Here is a 27,981-nt window from a genome sequence, read left to right as displayed (position 1 = left end):
AAACAAAAGGGAACTCCTCACAATCCTCTAGGAAAGGGGAAGGAGGGAGGAACGCAAGAAGGAAGGTGAGATGAAGACAACTAACATGAAACGTTATAGTAGGTACATAATTTCTTTATGTTAAGTTGTCTATCTCGCCTTCATTCTTGCTGTTTGGGACAGCGTCCCTAGCACCTAAAATCCCAGGTGGCTTATTGGAACAAACTCTTCAGAACAGTAGAACCAAAGGAAGCTCTGCTCTGGGAGACCATATCTACCTTATAATGAGAGAGAAAAGTGTGGGGGGTTGCCCAAGTGGCAGCTACACAGACTGAGTCTATGGGCAACCTAGACTGAAACACTACAGAGGTGGCTAATGCTCTAGTGGAATGACCTTTTGGTTTAGCTGGTAGCTCTTTATTTCGTAACTGATAACTAAAGGCAATAGTATCAGATAACTATCTGGATAAGGTCACTTTGGAAACTGGAAGGCCTTGTTTGTTAAAAGCATAAGAAAGAAATAACTGGTCTGACTTTCTTAGTTCCTTAGTTCTATGGAGGCAAAAACACAATTGTCTGTGTACATCCAATTGGTGGAGCTTGTATTCTGCCTTGTTGCTGTGATTAGGAAAGAAAACTGGGAGATCTATGGACTGATTTAACCTGTTCTCTGAGCAGACTTTAGGAATAAAGGATGGATTGGTCCTCAGAGAAACTCTGTCCTTGTGAAACACCAGGTAAGGAGGACAAACACTTAGTGCTTGAAGTTCTGAGACACGTCTAGCTGAAGTGATAGCAACCAGAAAAAGTGTCTTCCAAGAAAGAAATTTTAAAGAGCATGATGCTGCCGGTTCAAAGGGAGGCAAAATTAAGGAGGCTAAAACTAAATTGAGATCCCAAGGAGGGGGGTCTAAGAAGAGATGTTCCTTTCTTAAAGGCTTTGCAGAGCTTATGAGACATTATGCTAGAATTAAGCATACCAATATGAAAATTATAAATGGCAGCTAGTTGTACTCTAATGGTAGCGGAAGCCGCACCAGACTGAAAAAGCTGCGTTAGAAATTCAAGAATTTCATGGATTGGGGATGAGAAAGGATCCAAATTTCTAGATTCTACCCAGTAAGAAAACAGTTTCCATTTACTAGCATCCGTTTTCCTCATAGTAGACTTATGTGAGGAAACAATAATATCAGGGACTGCTGGGGAGATATTGGAAAGCCTGGCTAAGGTTGGAAGTGGAGCAACCAAGCTGTGAGCTGGTGAGTTTGAAGGGATTAGTGCAACCTGCCTGATTGGTGAATCAGAAGATCTGGAACCGGGTCCAGAATCCACGGTTGATCCAGAAGGTGGAGGTGTAGGAACGGGAACCATATTTGTTGAGGCCAGTATGGGGCAATGAGGATAATTTTGCAACCCAACAGTTTTGCTTTCTGTATGAGTCTTGGAATTAGGGGATAAAGCGTAAAGGAGTCCCTGAGGCCAATCATAGACTAGAGCATCTCTGGGTATATGACCTGGAAGAGGAACAAGGGAGAAGTAGCTGCTGCATTTGTTGTTGAGAGGAGTGGCAAATAGGTCGCAGCAAGGCTGTCCCCATTTGCAGAAGATAAGATCCGCAATTTCCTGATTCAGAGACCAATCGTGAGGCATGAGGATAGCTCTGCTGAGCCTGTCCGCTATCATGTTGGATTTCCCAGGGATGTGCGTTGCTATCAGAAAATGTTGGGAGGAAATCGCCCATTGCCACAGTCTGAGTGCTTCTCAACACAAAGGATAAGACCTGGTCCCGCCCTGTTTGTTGATGTACCACACCACTGACATGTTGTCCGTTTGGATTGCAATGGTCTTGGAAGGGAGTCTTGAAGGGCTTGCAACGCTAGGAGAACTGCTCTCATTTCTAGTACATTGATACGCAGATGGTACTCGTAAGGTTGCCAAGTGCCTTGGACTGTCCTGCCTAGATAATGCCCCCACCCCACCCTATCAGGGAGGCGTCCGTGGTCACTATGGCTACCGGAGGGGGTTGTATGAAAGGTCTGCCCTGAATTACTAGTGAGGAGACCATCCACCAAGAAAGGTGCCTTTTGCATGTTTTTGTGATCAGGATCATGTGAGACATGGGTAGTTCCTGGCAAGACCACTGCATGAAAAGAAGCCACTGAAGGATTCTCATGTGGAAACGCGCTAATGGGACAAAAGGAATTACAGCTGCCATGGAGCCTAGAGCTTGGAGGACATGTCTGACTTGAACCCTTTTGCTCTGCTTTAGAATTAACACTTGTTGATGAATAGTGGAAACTCTTTCCTGTGGTAATCTTGCAAACATTTCTTTTGTGTTTAATTCTGCTCCTATGTATGTAATAGACTGACAGGGCAACAAGGCAGATTTTTCGAAATTTACTGTAATGCCTAGTTGAGTGCATGATGTGATTGTATAATCTCGTGCCTCTAAGAGTTGATGCCTGGTGGTAGCAGTCAGGAGCCAGTCGTCTAGATAGGGAAACACCTGGAATCCTTGACGCCTCAGGTGAGCTGTGACTACTGTCATACACTTGGTGAACAGCCTGGGGGCTGAGGTGAGACCAAAGGGCAGAGCTCTGAACTGGTAATCACTGGCCCCTACCCGGAAGCAAAGAAATCTTCTGGAGCGTCTGTCCATCTTGATATGGTAGTACGCATTCTGAAGATTTATGGAGCACATCCAATTGTCCTGACCACGAAAAGGGAAAATGGACTGCAGTATCACCATCTGGAACTTTTCTTTTTGAACACATTTGTTCAATCTGCTGAGATCCAGTATTGGTCTCCAGTCCCCTGTCTTTTTTGATACTAAAAAGAATCCTGAGTAAGTTCCGGATCCTAGTTGGTCTGCGGGGACTTCTTGAATGGCTCTTTTTTCTAGCAGTCTTGAAACTTCTGTGACTGTTTGATCCCTTAGATTGGGTGGGACATCTGGGATGGGCTTTTTCGATTCTATGGAGAATTGATGGAAGAGAATTTTGTAACCTCCAGATAAGATGGATAGTACCCATCTGTCTCTTGTTATATTTTGCCAGGCTTTTGGGTACAGCGAAAGTCGTCCCCCGACTGCCTCCAGAGGTGAGCAGTTGGGCAACCCTTCAGGGATGCTGGAAGGGTTTGGCAGAGAAAGTTTCTCTGTCACCCTGGTTTTGCGGTCCCCCTCTGCCACGAGGGCGGCATCTATTATTGTTGTTTCCCCCTCTGCCCCTGGGGGAAAAATCAGCACGTGTGTCAGGCAAGGGTCCCTTGGATTTTCGGAAACACATCTTTCCGCTCTTCTGACCTTTGAGATAAGGTCTAGAAGGAGTGAAAAAATGGACTCCCATGGCGGAGAGAGTCTTGCCTTCCTGCTCACACGTGGTCAAAGTGTCTTTCACCTGAGGCCCAAAGAGAAAAGAGCCATCAAAGGGAGTATTGGTGAAGGACGCTCGAAAGGGTTCTGCAAACTGACACAGCTGCATCCGAGCATGTCTCCTGAGAGCCACACCTGTCTCTGCGGCTCTGCTCACTCCATTGGCTGCATAGGAAATCAGCCTCATGGAGGAGTTAACTATGGAATTAAGAGTTGCAAGCTGAGAAGCTACTTTGGCTGGTGCTCCCTCAGCTGTAAGATCTTGAAGGGTATCTCCAAGCTCTTTCAGGAGATCCCTTTGAAGACGTGTAAAATGGCATAGATAATTCAGGGACCTCACTGAAAAGGTCGCTGAAGCAAACATTCACTTTCCATATCTGTCCATCGTCCGAGACTCTTTGTTCGGAGGATGAACAGATGAAGAGGTCTTTGCTAACTCTTTCTTGGTGGCTGCTGCTACCACCATGGCATCAACGGGCACACCTTTGGAGAGGAATTGCTTGTCCTGGGGGGCTGTTATAAATTTATTTGGTCTCCTCGGAGTAGGTTCCACAGAATCTGGATCTGACCAAGCCTTTTGAGCCACTACAGACATGAGTGGATCGAAAGGAGGAGATACCCAGGAGGTGGAATGTCGGGAACCAAATGCGTTCAGGTATACAGACTCGTCCTCAGTAGGGGCTAGTGAAGTCCAGTCCCTCCTCTGCCCAAGCATTTCAAGGATGTCTGAAAAGGAAACCTCTTCAGAGGGAGACCTTGGGGACCCTTCCGATTCATCCATGTCTGTATCTGAAGTGACAGACTCAGGGGAGTCTATGTGCTTCCTCTTGCACTTCCTCCTGGGAGGCTCCTCCGAGTGATCAGGGGAAGCTTCAGAAGAAGAGGGATCACCCAATGGGGTGTCCTGGGGCATAGGTTCCTTATGCTTGGGGTCTCGAGGAGGAGTAGAGGTTGGCACAGACACCACAGGGAGAGGAGCCGATGGAGCTGGCAGTAGAGCTGTCTCGGGGGACAGCACACTCCGCATGACCTCAAAGGCATCCCGACCTCTAGGCAGAAAAAGCTCCGGCTCCGAAGAAACAGGAGTCTTTCTCCACATCGAGAGTGATTGCTCTGAGGCCGATGTTGGAGCCGAGCTCACCTGCACCAAAGCGCAGAGAGGGAGAATGGGGTCGGACAAGGGACCGATGCCACTCCCCCCCCCCTCGGAGCTGACGAGAGAGCCTTGGCACCCAGATCCCGCGATAGAAGGTACAATTGAGGTAATCGGAGCCGATGTCAGAACCAAAGGAGAAATGATGATCATCGCTGACGGTTCTACTGCCTGCGGGTCCATGGTCTCTGACTCCGAGCTAAATGTAGTTGGAGGAGGAATAGAAATAGAGGCGGTTGGAGCTGATACCTGTTGAGGTGGGCTGGACAGAATTTTTGCCAGTGCCTGTGACTTAAGCAACCTACTTACTACTCTCTCCACATCATGATCCAATAATCTAGAGGATCGAGAGGAGTGGGAAGAATGATGGCGACATTCACTCTGTAATAAAGGTGACTGTGGTGCCGAGTGGATGGGCTCCAAGGATGGCGACCTCAGTCTCTTATGGCTCCAAGACAGCTCCAAAATTGCAGATGGAGCCGACGAAGGAGTTGTCTTATCGGTGCCAGCCGGTACCGACATACTTGGTTGGTCAAGTAAAGGAGTCGGCTCCGAAGGTGGAGCCGACGGCTTGACAGACTTGGAGAATTTCGCTGGCTGAGTACTTTTAGCCAGAGAATCCTGTATATAATAGAAAAAAAGATTACACTAAGCCTGAGCCAGTAAGGAAGCAACCTCGCAGTTGAAGCGGCAAACGAGATCTGGGTAGCTGACGCTGGGCATTCTGGGCTATAAGGGGTAGCCTCGAGCCAGTACATTGCTCTCGAGCTATAGAAGATGGCCGAGTCAGAGCTGAGGATCAGCTCCGAACCCAAACAGCAAGAACGAAGGTGAGATAGACAACTTAACATTCATTATTTCCAGGTACTGAGAATGTCGACACCATAGGCTTTTTAGATACCACTGGAGTTTCCTCATATGCAGTCTTGCATATGGAATTAGTAGAATGCAAGAGGCCATAAACCCCAGGGCTTGCAGTATTTTCCTTGCAGATAGCTGGGGTTTTATGGCCAATAGTTTGAAGTAGGTTGTCAAATAAACTTGTTTCTCTGGAGTAAGGAATGCCATCTGGGAAGTTGTGTTCAATCTTGCTCCCAGGAATACAATCTGTTGGCAGGGTACTACGTGAGATTTCTTTTCTTTGATGGTGTACCCCAGTGAGGTTAGAAATTTCTTTACGAATGCCAGGTGTTGTAATAGCAAGTCCTGGCTTTCTGCCTGAATCAGGCAATCGTTGAAGTATGGGTAACTTTGAATATTTCTCTGCCTGCAAAATGAATTGGCTGGAGCTAGACACTTTGTGACTTCTCTGGGCGCAGTAGATAAGCCAAAGGGAAGTGCAGAAAACTGATAGTGCATGGACCCTGCCCTGAAGCGTAGACATTTCCTGCAAAATTCCTATTGGGGTGTGCAGGTAAGCTTCCTTTAAGTCTAGGGTTGCCAGCCAGGCATCCTTGGATAACATAGGAAGAAGATGTTGAAGAATTAGCATTTTGAATTTTGGAACTACCAAGAAGGTGTTGAGAATAGAGAGGTCCAGGATAGGACGCCAGGAGTTGTCTTTTCTAGGTACCAGAAAAAGTCTTGAATAAAAACCTTGTCCCCTTTGATCTGCTGGGACAGGTTGAATAGCCCTGATACTGAGAAGAGAGAGAGCCTGCTGTTGGGCCTCTGCCCATTGATTTGGGGGTAGGCCAACCATTTGGGGAAGTGGAATCTGTATCCTTGGGAAACTATGTTCAAAACCCATTTGTCCTGGCTAATGAGTTCCCAGTTTTTTGCATGCAGGGCGAGCTTTCCTCCTAAGGGAGCTGGTAGTTGAGCAGGGCTTGGAAGGGTTAAGGTTAAGTCATTGTGCCATTTTTCCGTATGGGGGTGGAGTACTCCTCCCTGCTTTGGAAGTGGGAGCCCCCCCCACTACTTAGGTCTGGGCGTAGCCTGAGACTGTAGTCTGGGTGGTCTGCTGTAACTGGGTTTGGACTGAGAAGGCCTGGAAGGGACTGGAAAGGACCAGTTCTTCGAAGGCCAATGCCTACTGAATCTGGGAGGCTGTACTTGTAGGAAATCTTTAACAGTTTGCATAGATTTAGTTTTTTCCTCTTGGTTTAAGGGAGCATCCAGTAATTTAGCTTTAACATGATCTGGCAAGTTTTGTTCCTTAAGCCAAGCATGCCTTCTAAGTACAGACCCAGTGACAGCAGCCCTGCAAAATGCTTCTAAATCATCAAAACCACACCGCAAAGTATGTTTACCAACTTGTTCTGCAGAATGCATTAAATCTTGCAATTCTTTGTGTTCAGCACAGTCAGGAATCAACATCATTTTCTGTTTAAGTAGTCCCATAATATGCTGCTGATACTTTAACATATGAAACTGGCAATTTAAAACCCTAATGGCCAAAGTAACAGAAGTGTATACCTTCTTAACCCATCTGTCTAAGGCTCTAGAATCTCTATCAGAAGGGGTAGGATTTTTGGCAGCAGTAGCCTTAATGCCTTTTGGTCCTTGGGAAACGGTTTCTGGATCCGCAGAAGGATTCTTGAAGAGGAACTTGTGAGAGTCAGGTACTCTGTAGTACCGGTCAGGTTTTCTGGGAGCTGGAGGTAAAGTGTCTGGGGTAAGGCTAGATTCCAAGAAAGCATCAGCTACAATGTCCAGAACAGGAGGGATAGCTAAAGGCCTGTGTTGAGGCAGGAGTAAGAATTCCTCTTTTTGGACTCCGAGTAATCCTGGCTTTCCCAGCAGAAATGCTCCCTAAGAGTACATGCAAGGTTTCACCGAAAGAAAGATCTTCTGGAGTGGAAGCAGATTTTTTATTATTATTTTTGATTTTTTAAAAACGATCATTCACTATTGAAGTATTTTAGGCTGTATAAGCATAAATGCATTGATATTTATTAGTTGAGTTTTCATGCTTCTATATTATATATATTTTTTATATTGGCTTTATATATGAATAAACGGATTGGATGTACGCACAATATAAATTTTATTAGAGGAAAATTTAATGAATGGTAGTTTTGTAATATGATGTTTGAATATTTATGATTGTTTTAACTTAGTTACAAATGTAACGTCATTAAAGGAAATGAAGTGTATGTGTGGTTGTGTGTGATTAGCAACAATGTTTTTAAATCTACCTTAGTACTCAGTCCGTTATGGTCAGATGAAGCAACTTTGTGAAAGCACTTACCGACTGAGTGCACAATAAATTTATTTAGTTGGTTTATATATCCTGGAGTTTTTATTTTATGAAACACGAGTCTCTGGATTATATTGCTTTGGAATTCAAACGGATTTTGCATGGTTGCTGTTGCTGTATTCCTTGCTTTGTGTTTTACATTTGGCGTTCTTCTCAGCGCAGCATTTGCCCACAGGAGTGTGGTTGCCTTTATGTTTATTGTTATTTTACTTACACATTTGGCATCTGCACTTTGAAAGGACATGGCAGAAGGAAACACAGTTGTTGTGGAATTAAATTATAGACCGGAGGTTGGTCAATCAACCATGGAGGTTAACAGTAGAACTGAAACATGCTTGCATAATACTCAGACATGATGTTCTTACCGAGTTAGCTAATAGTAGCTCAAATGACAGATTTAAATCTTTAGTGACTGGTAATGATAATTTGCTACTAACATATGAAGGCATTGATAATGGCTCTGTAACAGTCGTAGAAGGCGCGGAAAGTGATGACCTGAAGAGGGCGATTGATCGGATGGAATTAGATTTTTTAAAATTGAAACGAATGCAGCTACAAAGGCAACATTTTGAGGCTTGTTTACAGAAAAAGATAGTACCTAGAGGTTTACGAGTTCTGAAGATGCCAACATACGGGACGCAATATCCTGAGTTGCTTGCCAAATGGCAACAAATCAACTTAGAGGTGAGCGCTAAGTATATGACTTTATTGAATTAATTTTTTCGACCTGAAGAAGATAGTCTTAGAGAGTCTATTAGACTACAACAAATTGATTTATATGCACGTTTTAATAGAAGTAATATTGATGTCTTGATGGAGGCATTAATGGATAGTGTCTCAGTATATGAGAGGCGACTATTAATACAGAAGAGAGGCAAACTTGATAGAGACATTAAGGACTTTCATCTAGGCCATGTCTTTACTTGGCCTAGGGCAGCTACCAGTAATTTTCATAATGACAAACGTAATGAAGTTATTAATGAAAATATTGTTACTGTGAATAATACCAACAGAAATTCAGGTGCAATACTGGTTTCTCAAGATGAAGTCACTGAAGTGGTGGAAGCACCACCTATATTAGGAAACAGAGTGAACACTTCTGATAAAGCTCTGATGAAAGCTTCCCCTATTACAACCAATTGTTCAGTGATATGTAATGAGGAAATACAACCTATTAGTTCTGGACGCAATGATAAGATTGCGTCGATAGATGTAAGTCCTAAAGTAAATAACTTTATGGAACAGTGTAAACCAGGGAGTTTTCATCAGTTCCCTTTACCCATACCCACATTCGAGAAAACCATGAAGAGAGGGCGGTCAATCAGTCGAGGGAGACAAAAACAGAAGATGTCACCGGAAAGAGCGAATGGGCGAACCCTAAAGAAAATGTGGAATCAAGCAGGGACAACTTGATTTGGAATATTTCCGATAAAGTTTTAGATCAGTATGAGTGTGCAGTCCTTAATAAAGGACTAGGTTTTATACCAACAACTACTAGTCAACTTACTGACTTGATTATTGACTTGAAAACTTTTACTAGGAATGTCTTGTTGAAACTAGAAATGGGTAATGATAGTTTAGTTGATCAGAATGTATTTAAGAGATCTAGTACCTATATGCCTAACCACCATCCTTTGGTTTATGCTTTTGATAAGATGGTTGAAGATGACTTACATAAGTATTTTAGCCAGGGCTATCCTGATTCTGTGTCCGATATGAGGAATAATCTTAACTATAATGAACGTGAAGCTTTGAAGAGGTTACAGGCCGATATGGATGTGACGATACGTCCAGCGGACAAAGGTGGACCAGTTGTACTTATGAATACCAATGCATATAAATTGTTGATGCTTAAAATGTTGGATGATGACATGTTTTATGGTGTTATAGATAATGCAGCTGTTGAGTCTAAGGTTTGCAATATTAAATCAATGTTGAATGATATTACTAGAGATTTGTTTAAATTTCTCTATGTAGAGAGTCCTATCATTCCAGTGATAAACGGTTTACCTAAAATTCATAAGGACGGCACCAACCCTCCCATGAGACCTATAGTGTCAGGGAGAGGGTGGTGCACTGAACCTTTTTCAGTATATATTGAAAGGCATTTACGGCCTCTGATAATGATAATCTGAATATTTTGAGAGATTCACAGCAATTTTTGAAAGAACTATATGTGTTTAGTTCTAATATTGATAAGGATCAGAGTGAGTTTGTGTTGGTAACGTTGGATGTGCAATCGTTATTTACTGTCATTCCGAATTTTGATGGTGTGAATAATGTTAAACGCTATCTTGAAAGGCATAGTGTATATAATGAAAAACTGAGGGATTTAATATGCCTATTTTTGGAAACAGTTCTTGAAAATAATGTTTTTATATTTGGGAGCACGATCTACCTGCAACGAGATGGCGTAGCTATGGGCACACCTTGTGCCAACAGCTACGCCGAAATGTTTCTCGCCCTGTGGGAGGAGGATGTCCTATATAAGATGGAATTATATGAGAAATGTGTCATATTTTATAAGCGTTTTTTCGATGACGTTTTTCTTTTGTGGAATGGCAGTTTAGATATGTTAGAATTATTTGTTGGACAGATGAATCAAGCCACTAGTTTTTTGAAGTTTACTATGGCTGCCTCTAAAAAGAAGGTCAATTTTCTTAATATATGTGTTGAGAGACTAAGTGACGGTTCATTTGATACTGGTGTACACAGAAAGGAGTGTCATAGGAACACCCTGCTTCATAGAAGCAGTATGCACCCTAACTATGTCTTTAAGAATGTAGTTAAGGGTCAGGCGATGCGTGTATCCAGGTTGAATAATACAGAAGAAGGTTTTGACACAGAGTTAATTGATTTGAAGGATAGGTTCAAGCATAGAGGATATAGCTCCAGTGACCTTAATGAGGGGCTTTGTGATATTAAACTTTTGAGACAAAATAGAGCAAAAGCAGCAACAACAGCACCAAATCACCAAATCCTTTGAAAAGAACAACAACGAACTGGATATCACCATACACGGTTTAATAAAAAATAAGTCTCTGACGTCTCGGCCTTCGCCTTCAAGGAGTACCTATTTCTCTAGTCAGATTGACTGTGGCCCCTGCATTAGAGCCAATTCAGCTACTGAGATTAAAATACCAATGTTTATACCAAAGATAGGAACAATATTTATAATATTTTTAAGAGACATTGGAGAGTTTTGCTAACTGAACCACAGACAGCTGAAGTAGTAGGAAACAAACCTAAATTCAGATATAAAAATAGAAAAAATATTAGAAGGATGTTATGTTACCCACATGATAAGAGAGAGACTTTGAATATAATAGGAACATTTCCATGTGGAACTTGCAATTGTTGCATGTATATTAATAGATCAGGGAGTTTTGTACACCCCGATACTGGTAAGGAATTTAGATTTAATTGTAAAGCTAGCTGTGATGCACAACATGTTGTCTACTTAGCAACCGGTGTTGAATGTTTTTCATTTTATGTTGGAAAAACAGATAGGCTACTCAAGAATAGGATTAGGGAACATTTATATAACATCAGAACTGGAGCCATTACTAATGCTTTAGCTAAGCATGCAATGTCCACAGGCCCTACACATACATTTGAGTTTATGGTTATTGAAATTATTAGACCGAACCCAAGAGGGGGGAACGCAACTAATGTGAATGAAGAAAGAGAAATGAAGTGGATCAGTGGATCATCCGCCTTAGAGCTGATATAGGGAAGGGTTTGAATGAAAGGATATCTATCAAACCAGTTCTCCATACTAAGAGTCTTAAGGTAAGATGAATGTTTAACAGCTCTTTTTCATTCTAACACATAAGTATAAGCTTTGGTTATATAGTCTGTTTATGAGAGAATTTTTATATGGTCCCTCTATATCTACTCATTTTATGGTGTTTACAATCGGTTATAATGGGTTTAAATATAATACAATATTATATGAATATGCCCTCGATTTGCCCGCCTGCATTAGTTATAGGCATCCTTTATATGCACCATTATGATATTAGTTGCTTTCTGATGAATATAGATGTATAGGAATGAAGTTTTATAATTAATATTTATAGCTTTCAAATCTCAGAATAGCTCATTGCTGTGAATGACGAACAGGTTTCAGAGATGGTAGTTTTGTTTGATAAAGATAATATGCTAATTTGAAGTCAGAAACCGTAGCTTGATTTGTTTTGTATTTTTATCTTTAGTAATTGATGTTTAGACATTAATAGTTTAACATATGGCTTTCACACTCATTATATATAGATATATGATTTTTATTGTAGATGAGTAGAAATGTGAAAGTAAATTGTTATGTCAAACTTATAGAACTCTTGTATTGTGTATTCTGTTGCCGTTACTGATAAAATAGGCTTCGAAATGGAAGGATTACTTTATGAATATGAAATGATGATATGTTGTCAAGAACTATAGCTTGATCTTTGACCTTAGTATTTTGCCTCGATGTTTAATATTCAATACTGAGACACTGTCCAATGGACATGTGAGTTTTTCTTTTTTAGTGTTGTAACTTAAATCGTTTAATATAGCAGGTTAAATATGTTTATGTGTACATATAAAAAAATATATAAAAAATTTATAAATATTTATGAACTAGATAGATATATGCCAAGCTTGGTATGAATATATAGAATGGCTTATTTGCTTAAGGAAGGGCAGCTCTGCTAACATGTGAACGCTTTATTTTTTAAGCGCTGTAGCATGGTTCTGCGGAGATTTATTCAAGAAGGTTTGTGAATCTACTATATTGTTCAACTAGGTCTGAGGTTAAATAATGTTTGATTTTTTAAAAGCGGTCATTCACTATTGAAGTATTTTAGGCTGTATAAGCATAAATGCATTGATATTTATTAGTCGAGTTTTCATGCTTCTATATTATATATATTTTTTATATTGGCTTTATATATGAATAAACGGATTGGATGTACGCACAATATAAATTTTGTTAGAGGAAAATTTAATGAATGGTAGTTTTGTAATATGATGTTTGAATATTTATGATTGTTTTAACTTAGTTACAAATGTAACGTCATTAAAGGAAATGACGTGTATGTGTGGTTGTGTGTGATTGGCAACAATGTTTTTAAATCTACCTTAGTACTCAGTCCATTATGGTCTGATGAAGCAACTTTGTGAAAGCGCTTATCGACTGAGTGCACAATAAATTTATTTAGTTGGTTTATATATCCTGGAGTTTTTATTTTATGAAACACGAGTCTCTGGATTATATTGCTTTGGAATTCAAACAGATTTTGCATGGTTGCTGTTGCTGTATTCCTTGTTTTGTGTTTTACATTTGGCATTCTTCTCAGCGCAGCATTTGCCCACAGGAGTGTGGTTGCCTTTATTTTTAATTGTTAACTTTTACTGACATCAGTTAGAGCAAGAAAAAGGATCCCCAACAGGGTACTTATCTTTTTTGAAAACTTCGGTTCTGAAACTCGAAAACGAAAAGTTCAGGAGATGGACGACCGGTACTTGTGAACTGCTTCTGCTTCGGGCACTGCAAGGCAATAAAGACTGATGTAATGGTGTCGGCTGCATGTTTTATACCCCTGACGACCTGATGTCATGGAAGAAGAGACAGCATCCGACGCAGAAATCCGAAGATTCTGGTATTCAGATCGGCTGAGGGCTACCTGCAGGCAAATAACCCAAATGTGATGACTGCAACAGTGAAACATGAAGAACATTATGCTGGAGGGACAGGTTCATAACCCAGAGACTGCCCATGCTCTGGAATAGACTTCCCATACATGTCAAGCAGAGCACCTCACTACCCATCTTCAAGAGAAATTTTGATGAGTGGATGGGAAATAGAAAGTTCACCCCAAGATCACTCCAGTGGCTCTACTTGATAGAGGCACTGGGAACTAACGTCGGGCGGCACGATGCCAGGACACATCTATGGTCTAGACTTGTAAAGGCTCCAGGGCCATTAGCCTAGTACACACCTATGGATCTATGTATAATGTTTGCAACTGGGAATATGTTAAAATTGTTTGTTTTCATAAATGCATGCTTGCCTATGTCTTAAGTGATAATTCAGTAAAGGTGTTCAAAAATAATAGAGCTTTATAAATTACATACATCAGTGGAACCTTTTTAAGTTTCCCAAATCAGTGTAGAAAGCAAGCTTTACCCTTCAATTCTATGGAGATTAACTGGTCATTCAGTGGAGGATCCAACACAGGAGAAAGTAAATTTAGAGATGTTCTGTGCCCTTTGATACTTGATATTCAACAATGCTTCTGGGAAACTGGAAAACTTTCCTCCACCTTTGTTACTTAGAGGTATGATGGCTAGTGGGGGCTAGAGAGCAAAAGAAGGCACTTTGTTGGCTATGAAGACAGTCCAGGTAGGAAATGAGTAGTCTAACATATAAACTTGGCTTCAGCATTATAAGACCACGTTCTGTGGAAGTACTGTACCTGCCAAAAGACAAGAGCTGAAGAAGAAATCTACAAAAATATGGCATTACCACACTGCTAGACATCCTCTTGTAAGATCCTTAGCCTCCTTTAAAAAAATGTATCTCATGACAAAATAAATCACACATAATCCTCTGCCTTTGATCCTTTTGGATAGAGTATGGACCAAAACCATTGTAGGCAACAGTTATACATCTGGAACAATTCAAGTAACTTAAAACTTTGATGAAAACATCTGCAGTTAAATCAAAATTATCAAGCCCACCACAAAAGAATCACAGATGAATAGTATTTATTCATTTTTTCAAGTTATTATTGTAAAACAGTGTGAAGGATATGATTTCACTGCACCTACCAAAAAAAAAAAAAAAATACATAACAAAACTTGAGTACATGCCAGTACCAACAAACTGTTATTTTCGGTTATTTTGCTTTGTTAAATGTAGCTAGTGCCCCCCTTAACCCTCTTCCAAACTAAATCTTAAGAAGGGTGGAGGTTAAAGAGGCAACAAACTACCTTTATAGATGGACTTCGCAGAAATAAAACACGTTGTTTTGTTCAAGTATGTGTGTTGCAAACAACTTCATTCAAGAAGTCACACAACTGACACAATAATCCTGTCCTCAAAACATTTTGATGGGGGCGAATATAGTAAAATAATGCCACAATTCTGTGCAACTAGACCTCTGCAGATGTAGCTTCTTTCACTAACATTAGAGGAATGCAGGTACAGGTGGCCTTAAAGACTTTCACCTTAAAAGATGCAAAGATACACTTCTAAGTAGCTTTATAGTTTGAGGAATCAAAAATCAGAGTGACCCTCTCTAAACCCTAAGATGCCAGATAACCTTGCAACTGGATGTTATGTGAAAAAGAGATGAGGGACTCAACTCTGTCTGTGCAGTGTTTATCGAGGTCCTCTTACCAGACCTGTTTACAATGTAGGACTAATAATCAAGGAAGAGAACCATGCTACAAAGCAAAAAAACGATAAAGGAATCAACCTTATTTTTTTTACTAAGACGGAAAACCGGTCTACCTTTTTAGGAAGAAAAAAGCTGTAGTGAGGGTGATTTATACACAGAATCCCAGATGTCTGTCACTGTAGGATGGATGATCCAGAGAGTCAATATTTTCATTCCTTTAAATGTCACATAGGAGAATGACAAGTGTGCTATGGCCAGTTTGATATGTTTATCATCCAAATACATAGAAATATTTGGGAAAGAGGGAAGGGAGAAAAAAATATTTGTCCAAGCTGGCATGGTGTTTTACTAGGACTGTACATATACTGGTCAACTGGAGGAAAAAGAAGTTATGTCTTACCATAACGTTCCATATGAGTTGTTGATCTTCTTCCAGTCATCACTGATGGGTTCGGTTCTGAGCCCTCGGAACAGAGTCAGCCTTATACCAAGCTTGTGTGCACCAAAAACTCTCGAGCTAAACTGCTACCCATAATGTCCTTTGCTCAGTTACCTCAGATCGAGTTTGCATGCAACATATAGAAGAAGAAGTCAGAGGCCATCTCTGCGCAGAAACCCTAATACACCACAAAAACCCAGAAGATCCACTAGGAACCTTAGGAGGGGGTCGGTGGGAGGGTGTGATGACTGGAAGATCATCAACTCAGATGGAACGTTATGGTAAGACATAACTTCTTTATCTGAAGCTGTTAATCTTCTTCCTATTCATCACTGATGAGGCCGAGTCCCCAGCTACTTGGAGAATCTGGGTGGCCCTTATGGAAGAACATTCCTGAGAACCATTGAGCCAAAGGCCACTCTTCTCCTGGAGATCAGATCCAATTTGTAATGCTTGATAAAGGTGTGGGGCTTAGCCCAAATGGAAGCTGCACAAATGTCATCCATGGAGGCCCTAGAGTAGAAGGCAACAGATGCTGCAATAGCCCTAGTTGAGTGAGCTTTGATTTGGCCAGGCTTCGATCCCTCTATAAGTAAATATGTGAAGGCAATGCATTCCCTGAGCCATTTAGACAAAGTAAATTTTGATACTGCACCTTCCATTCTAGGGCCTGCAAGGGAAATGAAAAGCTGGTCTGACTTGCAAAAGGATTTAGTTCTATCCAGATAGAAATGTAATTGTCTATGAACATCCAAGGAATGTAGACTGTATTCTCCCTTGTTAGAGTAATTTGGGAAAAACACAGGGAGCTCAATGGACTGATTAATCGAAAAATCAGAAACCACTTTGGGGGGGAAAGGATGGGTTAAGTACGAAGTGATACTCTGTCCTTATGAAAGATCAGATAAGGGCTCTTGATACATAATGCTTGTAATTCAGAAATTCTTCTTGCTGAAGTTATAGCCACCAGGAATAAGGATTTCTATGACAGGAATTTTAGATCACATGTCGCAGCTGGTTCAAATGGGACAGAGAGAGAGAGCCTGCAGATCCCAGGACAGATTCCATGCCTCCTCCGGCTGTCTGATGGGATGCCTGCTGTGAAAAATACCCTTGAGGAAGGTCTTGCAAAGGTGAGAGGAGATAAGTAGCACTCCCTCAGACCCGTTATAGAAGTTGGAAACAGCTGCTAGATGGACTCGAATGGTGGAAGCCGAGGCCCCTTTGTCGAACAGCTTAGCCAGATAATGAAGAATCATGGCTACGGGAGCTGAGAACGGGCCTAGCTTCTGATTACATGACCAAATAGAGAACCTTTTCCATTTATCCCTGTAAAGTTTCCTGGTGGATGGTTTATGAGAGGCCAAGATAAAATCATGGACGGGTGAAGAGAGGGTTTCCTGCCTGGCAACTAATGGAAGTGGAGAAACCAAGCTGTCATCTTGAGAGTGGACAGATTCGGGGAAGTCATCCCTTGTGGGTGAGATACGAGGTCCTGACGAGTGTCTAGGATCGAAGCAGGTTGTAACAGATGAGGATGACGGAAGGGAAACCACACTTGACGAGGCCAGAATGGGGCAATGAGGATCACTTTGCTTCTCAACCGAATAGCTTTCCATAGAACAAGGGGAATCAGAGGAATCGGAGGGTAAGCATAAAGGAGACCCGTGGGCCAATCGTGGATTACAGCATTTCTCGGTGACTCCCCGAGAGGGGGAAAGAGGGCAAAGTAGCTACTGCATTTTTTTTTGAAGGGGAAGTGAAAAGGTCGCAGCATGGCTGGCCTCAACGGCTGAAAATTTCTGCCGTCACACTCGGGTTGAGAGACCACTCGTGAGGATGAAGAGTACATCTGCTCAGTCTGTCTGCAATCACGTTGGAGCTCCCCAGGATATGCGTTGCGATCAGAAAGCTGCTGGAAGCTATCGCCCACTGCCAGATTCTCATGGCTTCGCGACATAGGGGGTAAGATTTGGTCCCTCCCTGTTTAAGTACCAGACCACGGACATGTTGTCCGACTGGAGAGCAACCGTTCAGGACATTGATATGCAAATTGACCTCTACATCGGACCACGTGCCTTGGACTGACTTTCCCTGGAAGTGGTCCCCCCCCCAATCGGGAAGCATCCGTGGTTGCCGTGGCGCTGGGCTGTGGAACCTGGAAGGGGTGACACCAAAGATTTTCGTCTGTACTCATCCACCAGAGGAGATCTCATTTGCAAATGTTGGTGATGAGAATCTTTGAGCTCAGGGGGTGAAGACTGGGTATCCACTAGGCCTGAAGGAGCCACTGTAGTAATCTCATGTGCAGTCTGGCTAAGGGAACTATGGGGATGGCTGCAGCCATAGATCCCAAGGCTTGAAGGATTTCCCTTGCAGACACCTTGCTTCGACAGAGTATCACCTGAACCTGTGCCCTTAGTCTCTGAAGCCTGTGGAATGAAAGTGAGATCAGGCTTGACTGGGTGTTGAATACTGCCCCTATGAATTCCAGTTGTTGTGATGGTTGAAGGTTTGATTTCTCCCAATGTATGGTGATGCCTAATGACTCCGCTAGAGCCAGTGTGTAGCGGAGGGCCCTGATCAGAAGACGCTTGATGGGGGCGGAGAGGAGCCAATCGTCTAGATATGGAAACACCTGGAATCCCTGAAGTCTCAGATGAGCTGTTACCACTGCAAGACATTTCGTGAACACTCTTGGGGCCATCGAGAGACTGAAAGGCAGGGCTCTGAACTGGTAGTGATTGTCTCCCAACCAGAAGCAAAGGAGGCTCTTGGAGCACTTGTCGATCTTGATATGGTAATACGCATCCCACACACCCTCCCGCAGAAAGGGGTGGATGGATTGAATCGTGACCATGCGGAACTTGGTCTGAACTACCGATTTGTTTAGTTGGCTGAGATCTAGAATGGGCCTCCAGTCCCCTGTTTACTTTGCCGCCAAAAAGAAACTTGAGTAGAACCCTGAGTCGCACTGATCTGGGGGGACCTGTTGGATGGCTCATTTTTGACACAACTTTCATATTTCAGAAGCTGCCTCCTCCCTTTGACTGGGTGGAACACTGAAAAAGGATTTCGGAGGTCTTGGATAAGTTACTAGTGGAATATGGTAGCCTCTGGTAATGATTCTCTGCACCCACTGATTGTTTGTAATGGAGAGCCAGGCAGCTTGGTGCAGAGAAAAACTCACCCTGACTGCCTCCAGACGAAAGCAATCGGGCAGCGCCTCAGGAGCGCCGATATGGTGTACCTGAGAAGGAATCTCTGGAGCCCTGGTTCTGGGGACCCCCTCTGCCTCGAAAGGGACGTCTTCCATTATTGGAACCCCCTCTGCCTCTGGAGGAGTCCTCACTATGTGCATCTCGGAAAGGACCTTGAGACTTCTTTTGCCACATCTTTCCACTCCTCTGTTTCCTGGAGAAGAAACGCTGAGGTTTGGAAAACTGTAGGCCAATGGCAGACAAGGTCTTTTCATCTTGCTCGCACCTGACTAATGTATCCTTGACCTTAGCACCGAACAGAGCAGATGGCTCGATAGGGGCATTTAGAAAGGAAGACTTGAATGAGTTCGCGAGGTCGCAAATGTGCATCCAGGCATCATGACTATGCCTGCACCTGCAGCTCTAGCTGCTCCTACAGTTGCGTGTGACAGCAACCTCATGGATGAATTAGATATAGATTCTAGGGTGGCAAGTTGGGAAGCAACTTTATCTTGTGCTCCATCTGATACTTGACCCACGAGAGTTCCGGAGAGTTCGGAGACAAGATCTCTCTGGAGCCTCGTAAAATGTGCCAGAAAGTTCAGGAACCTAACTGCGAAGGTCGCCGACGCAAAGACTCACTTCCCTAACCTGTCCACTGCCCAGGACTCTCTGTTGGGTGGGTGAACAGGACTCTGTTCTACAAGGGTCCTTTTTCGTGGCTGCCACCACCACCATAGCGTTCACTGACAAACCTCTGGACCAATGGGGTTGATCCTCTGGAGGGGAGAGTACTTTGTTTGATCTCCTGGGGATGGCCTCAATGGAGTCAGGGTTCTTCCAAGCCCATTGCATGATGAGTTTAACCAACTCATCGGCAGGGGGGGGGGGGTCACCCAAGAAGTAAGGGGCCGAGAGCGAAAGGCCTGCAGGAATACGGATTCCTCTGAGGAAGGGTTGGAGGACTTCCAGTCACCCCTCTGTTTCAAGATTTCCATGATGTCTCCGAAGGAGACATGGTCGGTGGCCGTGGGGACCCTTCCCCATCATCATAGTCTGTATCTTCCGGGAGGGACTCCTCTGGGGAGTCCATGTGTTTCCTCCAACACACCCGTTTCTGAGGGGGTTCTTCGGTGGGAGCATGTCCTGGACAGGGATTTCCTGGGCCTTGTGCTCTCGGAATCCGAGGGGGTGGCCTTTGACAGCTGCGGGTCAGAAGGAACTGGGGGAATAACCAACGAAGGAGGAATGCTAGCAGCAAGTGCCCTCTCCATCACCCGGAAAGTGGGCCCACCCGAAGAAGAATGGTAGCCTGGAACCAAAGAAGACAAAATCGGAACCGGGGTCACACACCGCTCCAGACGGACCACCCCAGAGGATGGAGCCTCAAGCAGACTCGGAGCGGTAGTCACCCTCAGGTCCGAAGACGCGGCTGACAAAACCATCGGAACCGAGACCGGAACTGGAGGTTCCACCCCCGAAGCATGAGATTGAGGAAGGGTGGATTCCATGGAACCGACACGAAAAGGGCTCTCGGGGGCCTCAGACTGAGTCATCTGTGCTGAGGAAGGAAGTCCTCTAGTAAAATTTGGATAAATGAGCCTTGGATCCGAGGGATCCAAGGGAGGAGAGTAAGTAGGGGTTGCTGGAGAAATAGACCCAAAGCCTGGAGTGGGATAGGATCTAGGCGGATTTGAAATTCCCCTGGCTGTCAGCAGCTGGTCAAAAAGGCGCACCACATCCAATTCAGAAAGGCTTCTGGTGGCTCTCACCGATGCCCCTGAGGGGAAATCAGGCCGGTCCAAAAAGGGACTGCAGGCTTGTCTGGCAAACGGGTCCACAGTATATGAGTATCAGGTCTGTGGTGTGAAGCAGAATGGCACTGACTATTCCAATTTTGCAACTGGTATAACGGTATGGTTGGAGCCATGAACGGGCTTGCAGCAGAAGTTACGATATGGGTGGATGACAAAAATGGTTCCGAGGTAGTTGTCGGAACTGATATCGGAGCAGAAATGGGCAATGTTGGTGCCAAGAGAGAAACTGATACGCTGGTCAGTACCGAGGCAGTAGACAGTGCCATAGTTGTCGGTGCCAGGGTAGGCGCCGACGAGGCGACCTCGGTAAACTCCGCTGGAGCCGAGCTAGGAACCGATGTAGTAGTCGGCACTGAGGAGGCAGAATAGTGTTCAGATGAAGATTTATGGGTCTTGTGCTTGTGACTTTTACCTCTCACTGGCTGGTGAAGAGGGGTCCGATCGAAGACGTTTCGCCGACAAATGCGGAACCCCCAAACAGTACATACACTCTTCATGGAGGTCACTATTCGGTAGTTTGCCACTGCAAGAAGAGCAGTATTTAAACCCTGTAGTTACTTTCTTTTCATACATCCTAGAACACACACTCACACAAAAGGGAAAAAGTGAGGAAAGAGAGGAAATGAAGAAGAGAGAAAGGAAATTCCAACAATGGTAACAAGATACCGCAAGGGTAGAAAGTTAGAAATACCAAGAAATTATCAACAATTGTAAGAGAGAAATATCTGTGGGTAGAGCTAAAGCAATATAGAAATCAAGAACAGATTATAAAAGGAGAAAAACTTTTTCAAAACTAGTAAATATATGTGAAAAAAGCACTTTGCTGGAGAGCTTGGTGAAACGCTGCTATATGGCTACGCGGCAAACGAGATCTGGGGTAACTGAGCAAAGGGCATTGTGGGTAGCAGCTTAGCTTGAGAGTTTTTGGTGCACGCAAGCTTGGTATAAGGCCGACTCTGTTCCGAGGGCTCGGAACCGAACCCATCAGTAATGAATAGGAAGAAGATTAACAACTTCAGATCAAGGGATTAAGAAATGAGGAAAAAGGGCAGTACAGGTGTGGGTAATATGTACTAGTGAGGCAGATACTCAAAAATTCTAACTAGGAAAATTAAACATTGGATTGCATATGGGCCCAAATAAGGGGAGTATAGCTATACCAGAGAACTGGTGCAAAACACACTCGTGCACAAGCTTATTCAGCTTCCAATGCAACAGACATTCTTAAATATGAATGTCTAAGCTGATCATGGGGTTGAGCTGTAACTAAACAGAATGATAATAGATTTTTTTTTGGGGGGGGGGGTGTGGAAACCTTTAACAATGTGAAAGCCTGTATTGCAGACTTGGGAGAATAGTACTGTCACTTTGGGGGTGGGGGCTGGCATGGGAGAAAATCCTTAAGGACCACAGTAAGAGGTAAGACTTCACGTCTGCCATCATGAAACTTTATGTGCATCTTGTTGCCTTTGCTGTTTGCACAGGATATATTCCCAAGAATAGCAGTAAGTACTTTGGTGCACATCACAGGTCAGGTGAATAGGAGGATGCAAACTCAATCCCTTGCCAAAAATGAAGAATGAAAGTAAGGGTAAGAAAAAGAAAGAGGTCAGGGAGAGACTGGTGGACTATGGAGAAAATCCAAGCACAAGTCCTTAGGCTTGGACTTGTGGTCTCAACTTCGGCAAGCTTGCAGTTTTACTGGGTGTCTTTAGACTTAAGACACTCTGAATGATTCTTTGAACTATATTATTTCCAATATACTTGTCCTAAATACATCTCTGCAAGACTGAGAGGACTTGACAGGCCTCAACCTTCCACTTGTGATAGTGGTAAAAAGCAATGCTATTCTGTTGGTAGAAACAGCAGCTATGTGCATTCTGCAACAGTCAATGGTTTTACCCTCACACCTCTGTTGACATATTAGTCTGACACTGAAACTTTTTTTAGGAAAACAGCTTATGTCACTCTGAATTACAAGACAAAGCAGAGGCCATTATACCGATATCTGATAACTGTGAATCATGAAAACAACAACATGGCATTAGGCCACACATGAAAAAACAAAACAGCAAATTATTTATTTATTTTTTTACCATGAGCCAACTACAAAAAAAACATACTAAGCCATTTGTTGTTTAAGACACCAACAAATGCGATGAGGTGTACCTGGAAATACTCAAACATGGCATTTTTGATTTTGCTGATGTCATGTGGTGGGACTATAAAATTGTCCATAGTATCAAAAACCATCTTGATGGCTAGATGTGCAATCCAATAAGCTAAAAACATAAAACAGAAAAAAAGTTTGCCAGATTTACAACCCAAATACAATGCACAGTTCTATAGAAAGCAGGAAATCTAACAATTAAATTGTGCTAAATATATACTTGAATAAAATGCACTTATAAATGAAAATAATAACGATCAAGAAAATACATTTATCTAAGCAATATCTTTCAAAATCAGAATTTAAAATTCGGAAGCAGAACATAGCACAGAACTCTGCACATAATGGAAAACAAGTAAAGCCTGGAGCTGCAGCCTCTACACAGAAGACACCAATAATCCAAAATGTAGGGAAAAATAAATGGATTCAAACATCACATGATCCTGTATTTTGTTTGTTGTGAAGGCAGTACAGTACTAGAAAACCATCCTCTTATATTATATGATTATTTCTTTTACAGCTGCCTTCTGTACAGTACGTCTATTTTATAACATATATATATATATATATATATATATATATATGTATACATATAATTTTTGTTTGTAATGGAGTATGTTAACTACCAAATTACTTTTGCAAAAACAGATCTGTACTCACATCTATGAGAAGGCTCTGCAAAAGTAACTTTTGTAAGCTAGTTCTATGGCAAAGAGTGACATGTTCAACTCAAACACAGCCATCCAGGTTCATAGGTTTTACTAGGCAAACAACCACAAGGGGCTTTTTAAACCTAGCCATGCATCCAAAATCTCTAACAAGTTCTGATACCCTTCATAAGCGTAAGCATGGGCCTGGGAGATGAACCAATTACAGGTTACCTGTGTCCCTTAGAGACATAGGTGCCAAACCTGGGATGAATTTCCAGTTTCCCATCCAAATGTCCAAGTTGCACTTGAATTGGGTTAGGGAGGAACTCTGCTTCACATGGATGGGGAGCCTGTTCCATAGACCAGGTAGTTTCTGGGATACATACCTATCTATCCAACAGGTCCTATTAATATCACAGGCAAGGTTTAAGTCTTTAGAATGGGTAACTCTGATGCTCTTTGTTTTGTGGATTATGCAGGATGTCCATTAGAGAAGGGTCTGACAATGCCCTGTCTGCCAGGCATAGATCTCTCCTCAAAAGCCTGTAGGAGACAAAATACAGAGATAGGGACTTGAGGCAGTGTGCATAGGACATTTTACTTACACCCTGTAATCTTTTAGTGAGGAACCTCTGCAGATGTTCCAATTGTTAGATATGCCTGGTTAGGTACATACCAAAGGGGGCATTGTACTCAATGAAAGGTTTGATGAATGCCGAATACAGTGGAACAATGACTTCCTTGGACTTAGATGCCATAACTTTGTTTATAAGTTGCGCAACCCAAAATGATTTCCTCAACACTGTAGACGCATGATGGTCAAAGGCTAGATTACTATCTGTGTGTATCCCTCAGTCCCCGACTACAGGGTCAACTCTAAGGGGTGTGTGGTCAATATGATAGTTACCAGGGATGGCTAACTTCCCAAATGATACTATTATGCATTTTTTGGCATTTAGTTTTAGTCCATGGCTCTGACACCAGTTGTTTGTCAGCTCCTCCTGCAGAACATTTGTGTCAGTGTGAGATTCAATGACAGCTCCTAATTTGTAACCATCTGCAAATTTAGTCAGCCAGAGACCACTGATATTGGCCTTGACGTCTGAGAAGTAAACTCCAAAAAGGAGAGGTCCAAGGACTGATCTCTGAGGGACTCCACTTGTGACTGATCCCTTTATAGAGATGGACTCCCCAATTCTAACTTCTTGGGTCCTGTGAGCCAGTTGGTTATCCACCGGGTGACGTACGGGTTTGTACCTAACCTGAATTCAGGAGGAGCTACAGTGGATATAAAACGTGTACACACCCCTGTTAAAATGCCAGGTTTTTGCGATATAAAAAAATGAGACCACAATAAATCATTTCAAATCTTTTCCCAGCTTTAGTGTGACCTATAACCTGTACAATTCAATTGAAAAACAAACAAATCTGTTAGAGGAAAAATATAAAAAATAAAAAATGTACAATAAGCTGGTTGTGTGCACACCCTTAAACTAATACTTTTTTGAAGTACCTTTTGATTTAATTACAACATTCAGTCTTCTTGGGTACACATCTGCCATCAATTAAAAAGACCCCAAATAAAGTTCAGCTGTCCTAGAAGGATTTTCCTGATATTTACTCAGTTGCCTGCTACAGCAAAAGCCATGGTTCGCAGAGAGCTTACAAAGCATCAAAAATATCTCATTATTGAAAGGTATCAGTCAGGAGAAGGGTGCAGAAAAATTTCCACACCATTGGATGTACCATGGAACACAGTGAAGACAGTCATCAAAAAGCGGAGAAAACATGGGACAACAGTGACGTTGCAAAGAACTGGACATTCCTCCAAAATTGATGAAAAGACCAGATGAAAACTGGTCAGGGAGGCTGCCAACAGACCTACAGCAACACTGAAGGAGCTGAAGGAATTTCTGACAAGTACTGGTTGTGTACTACATGCGACAACAATCTCCTGTATTCTCCATATGTCTAGACTATGGGGTAGGATTGTAAGACGGAAGCCATTTCTTACACAGAAAAACATCCAGGCCTGGCTAAAATTTGCAAAACAATACATCAAGTCTCACAAAAGCATGTGGGAAAATGTGTCATGGTCTGATGAGACAAAGGTTGAACTTTTTGGCCACAATTTCAAAAGGTATATTTGGCGCAAAAACAACACTTCTTATCACCAAAAGAACACCATCCCCATGGTGAAGCATGGTGGTGGCAGTATCAATGCTTTGGGGTTGCTTTTCTTCAACTGGAATTGGGGCTTTAGTCAAGGTGGAGGGAATAATGAACAATTCCAAATACCAGTCACTTTTGGCCCCAAACCTTCAGGCGTCTGATAAAAAGCTGAAGATGAAGAGAAATTTCACCTTTCAACACAACAATGATCCCAAGCATACATCCAAATCAACAAAAGAATGACTTCACCAGAAGAAAATTAAAGTTTTGGAATTGCCCAGACAGAGTCTAGACCTAAATCCAATAGAAAATCTCTGGGGTGACCTGAAGAGGGCTGTGCGCAAGAGATGCCCTCACAATCTGATCGATTTGTAGCACTTTTCCAAGGAAGAGTGGGCAAATATTGCCAAGTCAAGATGTGCCATGCTCCTACCCAAGATGACTGAATGCTGTAATTAAATCAAAAGGTGCTTCAAATAAGTATTAGTTTAAGGGTGTGCACACTTATGCAACCGGCTTATTGTACTTTTTTTTATTTTTTTATATTTTTCCCCTAACAGATTTGTTTTTCAATTGAATTGTACAGGTTATAGGTCACATTATGGTGGGAAAAGTTTTGAAATTATTTATTGTGGTCTCATTTTTTATATCACAAAAACCTGGCATTTTAACAGGGGTATGTACACTTTTTATATCTACTGTATCCAGAGAGGATAAGAATAAATGTCTAATACCAGCTCACCTATCCAGTTGGCAAGAAGGGAGGCTGCCAGACCTACCATTGTAGCTGCTCCAAGCACAGGCTAACAGAATATACCAGGAGCACTGGGTCAGCTGCATACAAGGATTGACAAGCAATGCCTTGTGCTATATCTGTGGTGGTGGTGTGTAGAATCACTCATGCATCATATAGAGACCACCATTCCAATCCCAAGTATGCAACAGCATGTAGCAGGATGGATGAACTGGAGGTTAAAGACCCTAAGCAAAAAAAAAAAAAAAAGCAAAAGTAAATTAAATTGTGCAGGTAACTGCCAGCCTCTCATCAATGTGCTGCTCAAATCTGTTATCAAAAGAAAAGGCAACAGACAGGGAGTGCTCAGGAATTGCCAAACTGGTATTAAAAAGAAAATAAGTATATTACAGCATCACGTGATAAAAGACAAAGCAAGTGAAGCAGGATAAATGTGAACACTGAAATGCAGATAGAAAATGTACATATAAAAAGTCACAAAACATATAGCACTAATATCTAAAGCAGCATTATTCCTCACTTTTTCATTCAGCAAGGGTTATATTTCTATGGTAGATGATCTAAATTATCTCACAGAACTGATCACAAAAGAGAAAATACAAAGTTGGATTGCTATGCCATGCTCTAAACTCAAAGAATGGTATTGCTAAATCTTGTACACTTAAGAGAAGTGTGAAAATTCATGTGATTTGCTTTTTTCTCTCTCTTTTGTTATACAATGCAATCATAGAATACTTCAGTATATCAGAATATATGGAAAACTTTTATCAGATACATTCTATTAAAAAAAAAAGTCTACTATACAAAGCTTTGCTAGTACAGTACACCAGCAAAACGTTTCACACTTTCTACTGCATCTAATGCATATCATACAAAATCAACTAGACTTAAATACTTAAATAAATTATGGATTTCTCTAAAATAAAAAAACTTAAAATAGCTAGTGTTTTAAAACTCAGTTTAACTTAAAAAATGACAATTTTAGTCACCTTTTCATGAACATTGTACAACAACCATACTTGAATATATACCATACTCCATACTCTTAATGATTATAAAATTCAATATTACAACCAAATGTATCAACCCAAACAATATGAACTGAAAAAATTTTTGTAAAAACAGCGCAAAAATATATGACTGCGTGTAAATTACTGCTAAAATATAGAAACAAACCCTCTGTCTTCTCAAAATGCGAGGAAATAATCTGCTGAATATTAAAGTAATTCTAGAAGTCAGGAATAACTTTTATCATTCAGATTCAAAACAAAATATTAAAATTATGTAAGCTGTCTCCACTAAATTTAATTTCCTATCTGACCAGTACTGCTACATTTTCACCACAGATTTTTCAAAATAATGAGTGTTTTGTGCAAAAATAGCTTATGCTTTAAGTTTGTTTTTAGACGAATCTCTTTCAAAGTAAAGGATAACATTTGCTTGATTTTATGAAGGCTCCTGTACTTAAATGTAAACACACTACCTTTTCTCTGAATACACTGTATTCAATCTGAAAATGTACTTAGAAATGCGGTAAAATACTCGTGCTGATTGCTCACAGGATTATTCTTGTAAAATTTATTGTATTCAATAAAAAGAAAAAAAAGGATACAGTATTCCTAAAACTGAAAAAAAAAACAAATGTCATTATAATTTAATCTCCATGCAGCAATCAAAGTGGTTA

General features: G+C 41.9%; 1 protein-coding gene across 1 annotated transcript in view; it reads right to left on the bottom strand.

Moving 5' to 3' along the window:
* NAGK (N-acetylglucosamine kinase) overlaps positions 1-27,981 on the bottom strand; it is a 422,972-nt gene that overhangs the window by 156,149 nt on the left and 238,842 nt on the right. The window contains exon 5 of the mRNA XM_044081648.1: positions 22,721-22,833. Within this exon, the coding sequence (XP_043937583.1) occupies positions 22,721-22,833 (113 nt within the window). The remainder of the gene's footprint in view (positions 1-22,720; positions 22,834-27,981) is intronic.

This window comes from Protopterus annectens, chromosome 8.part1 (assembly GCF_019279795.1).
Source record: "Protopterus annectens isolate FY-2018-M chromosome 8.part1, PAN1.0, whole genome shotgun sequence".
NCBI lineage: Eukaryota > Metazoa > Chordata > Ceratodontiformes > Protopteridae > Protopterus > Protopterus annectens.
Note: the sequence above shows the minus strand (reverse complement) of the source record. Positions and strands in the feature narration are given on the sequence as shown.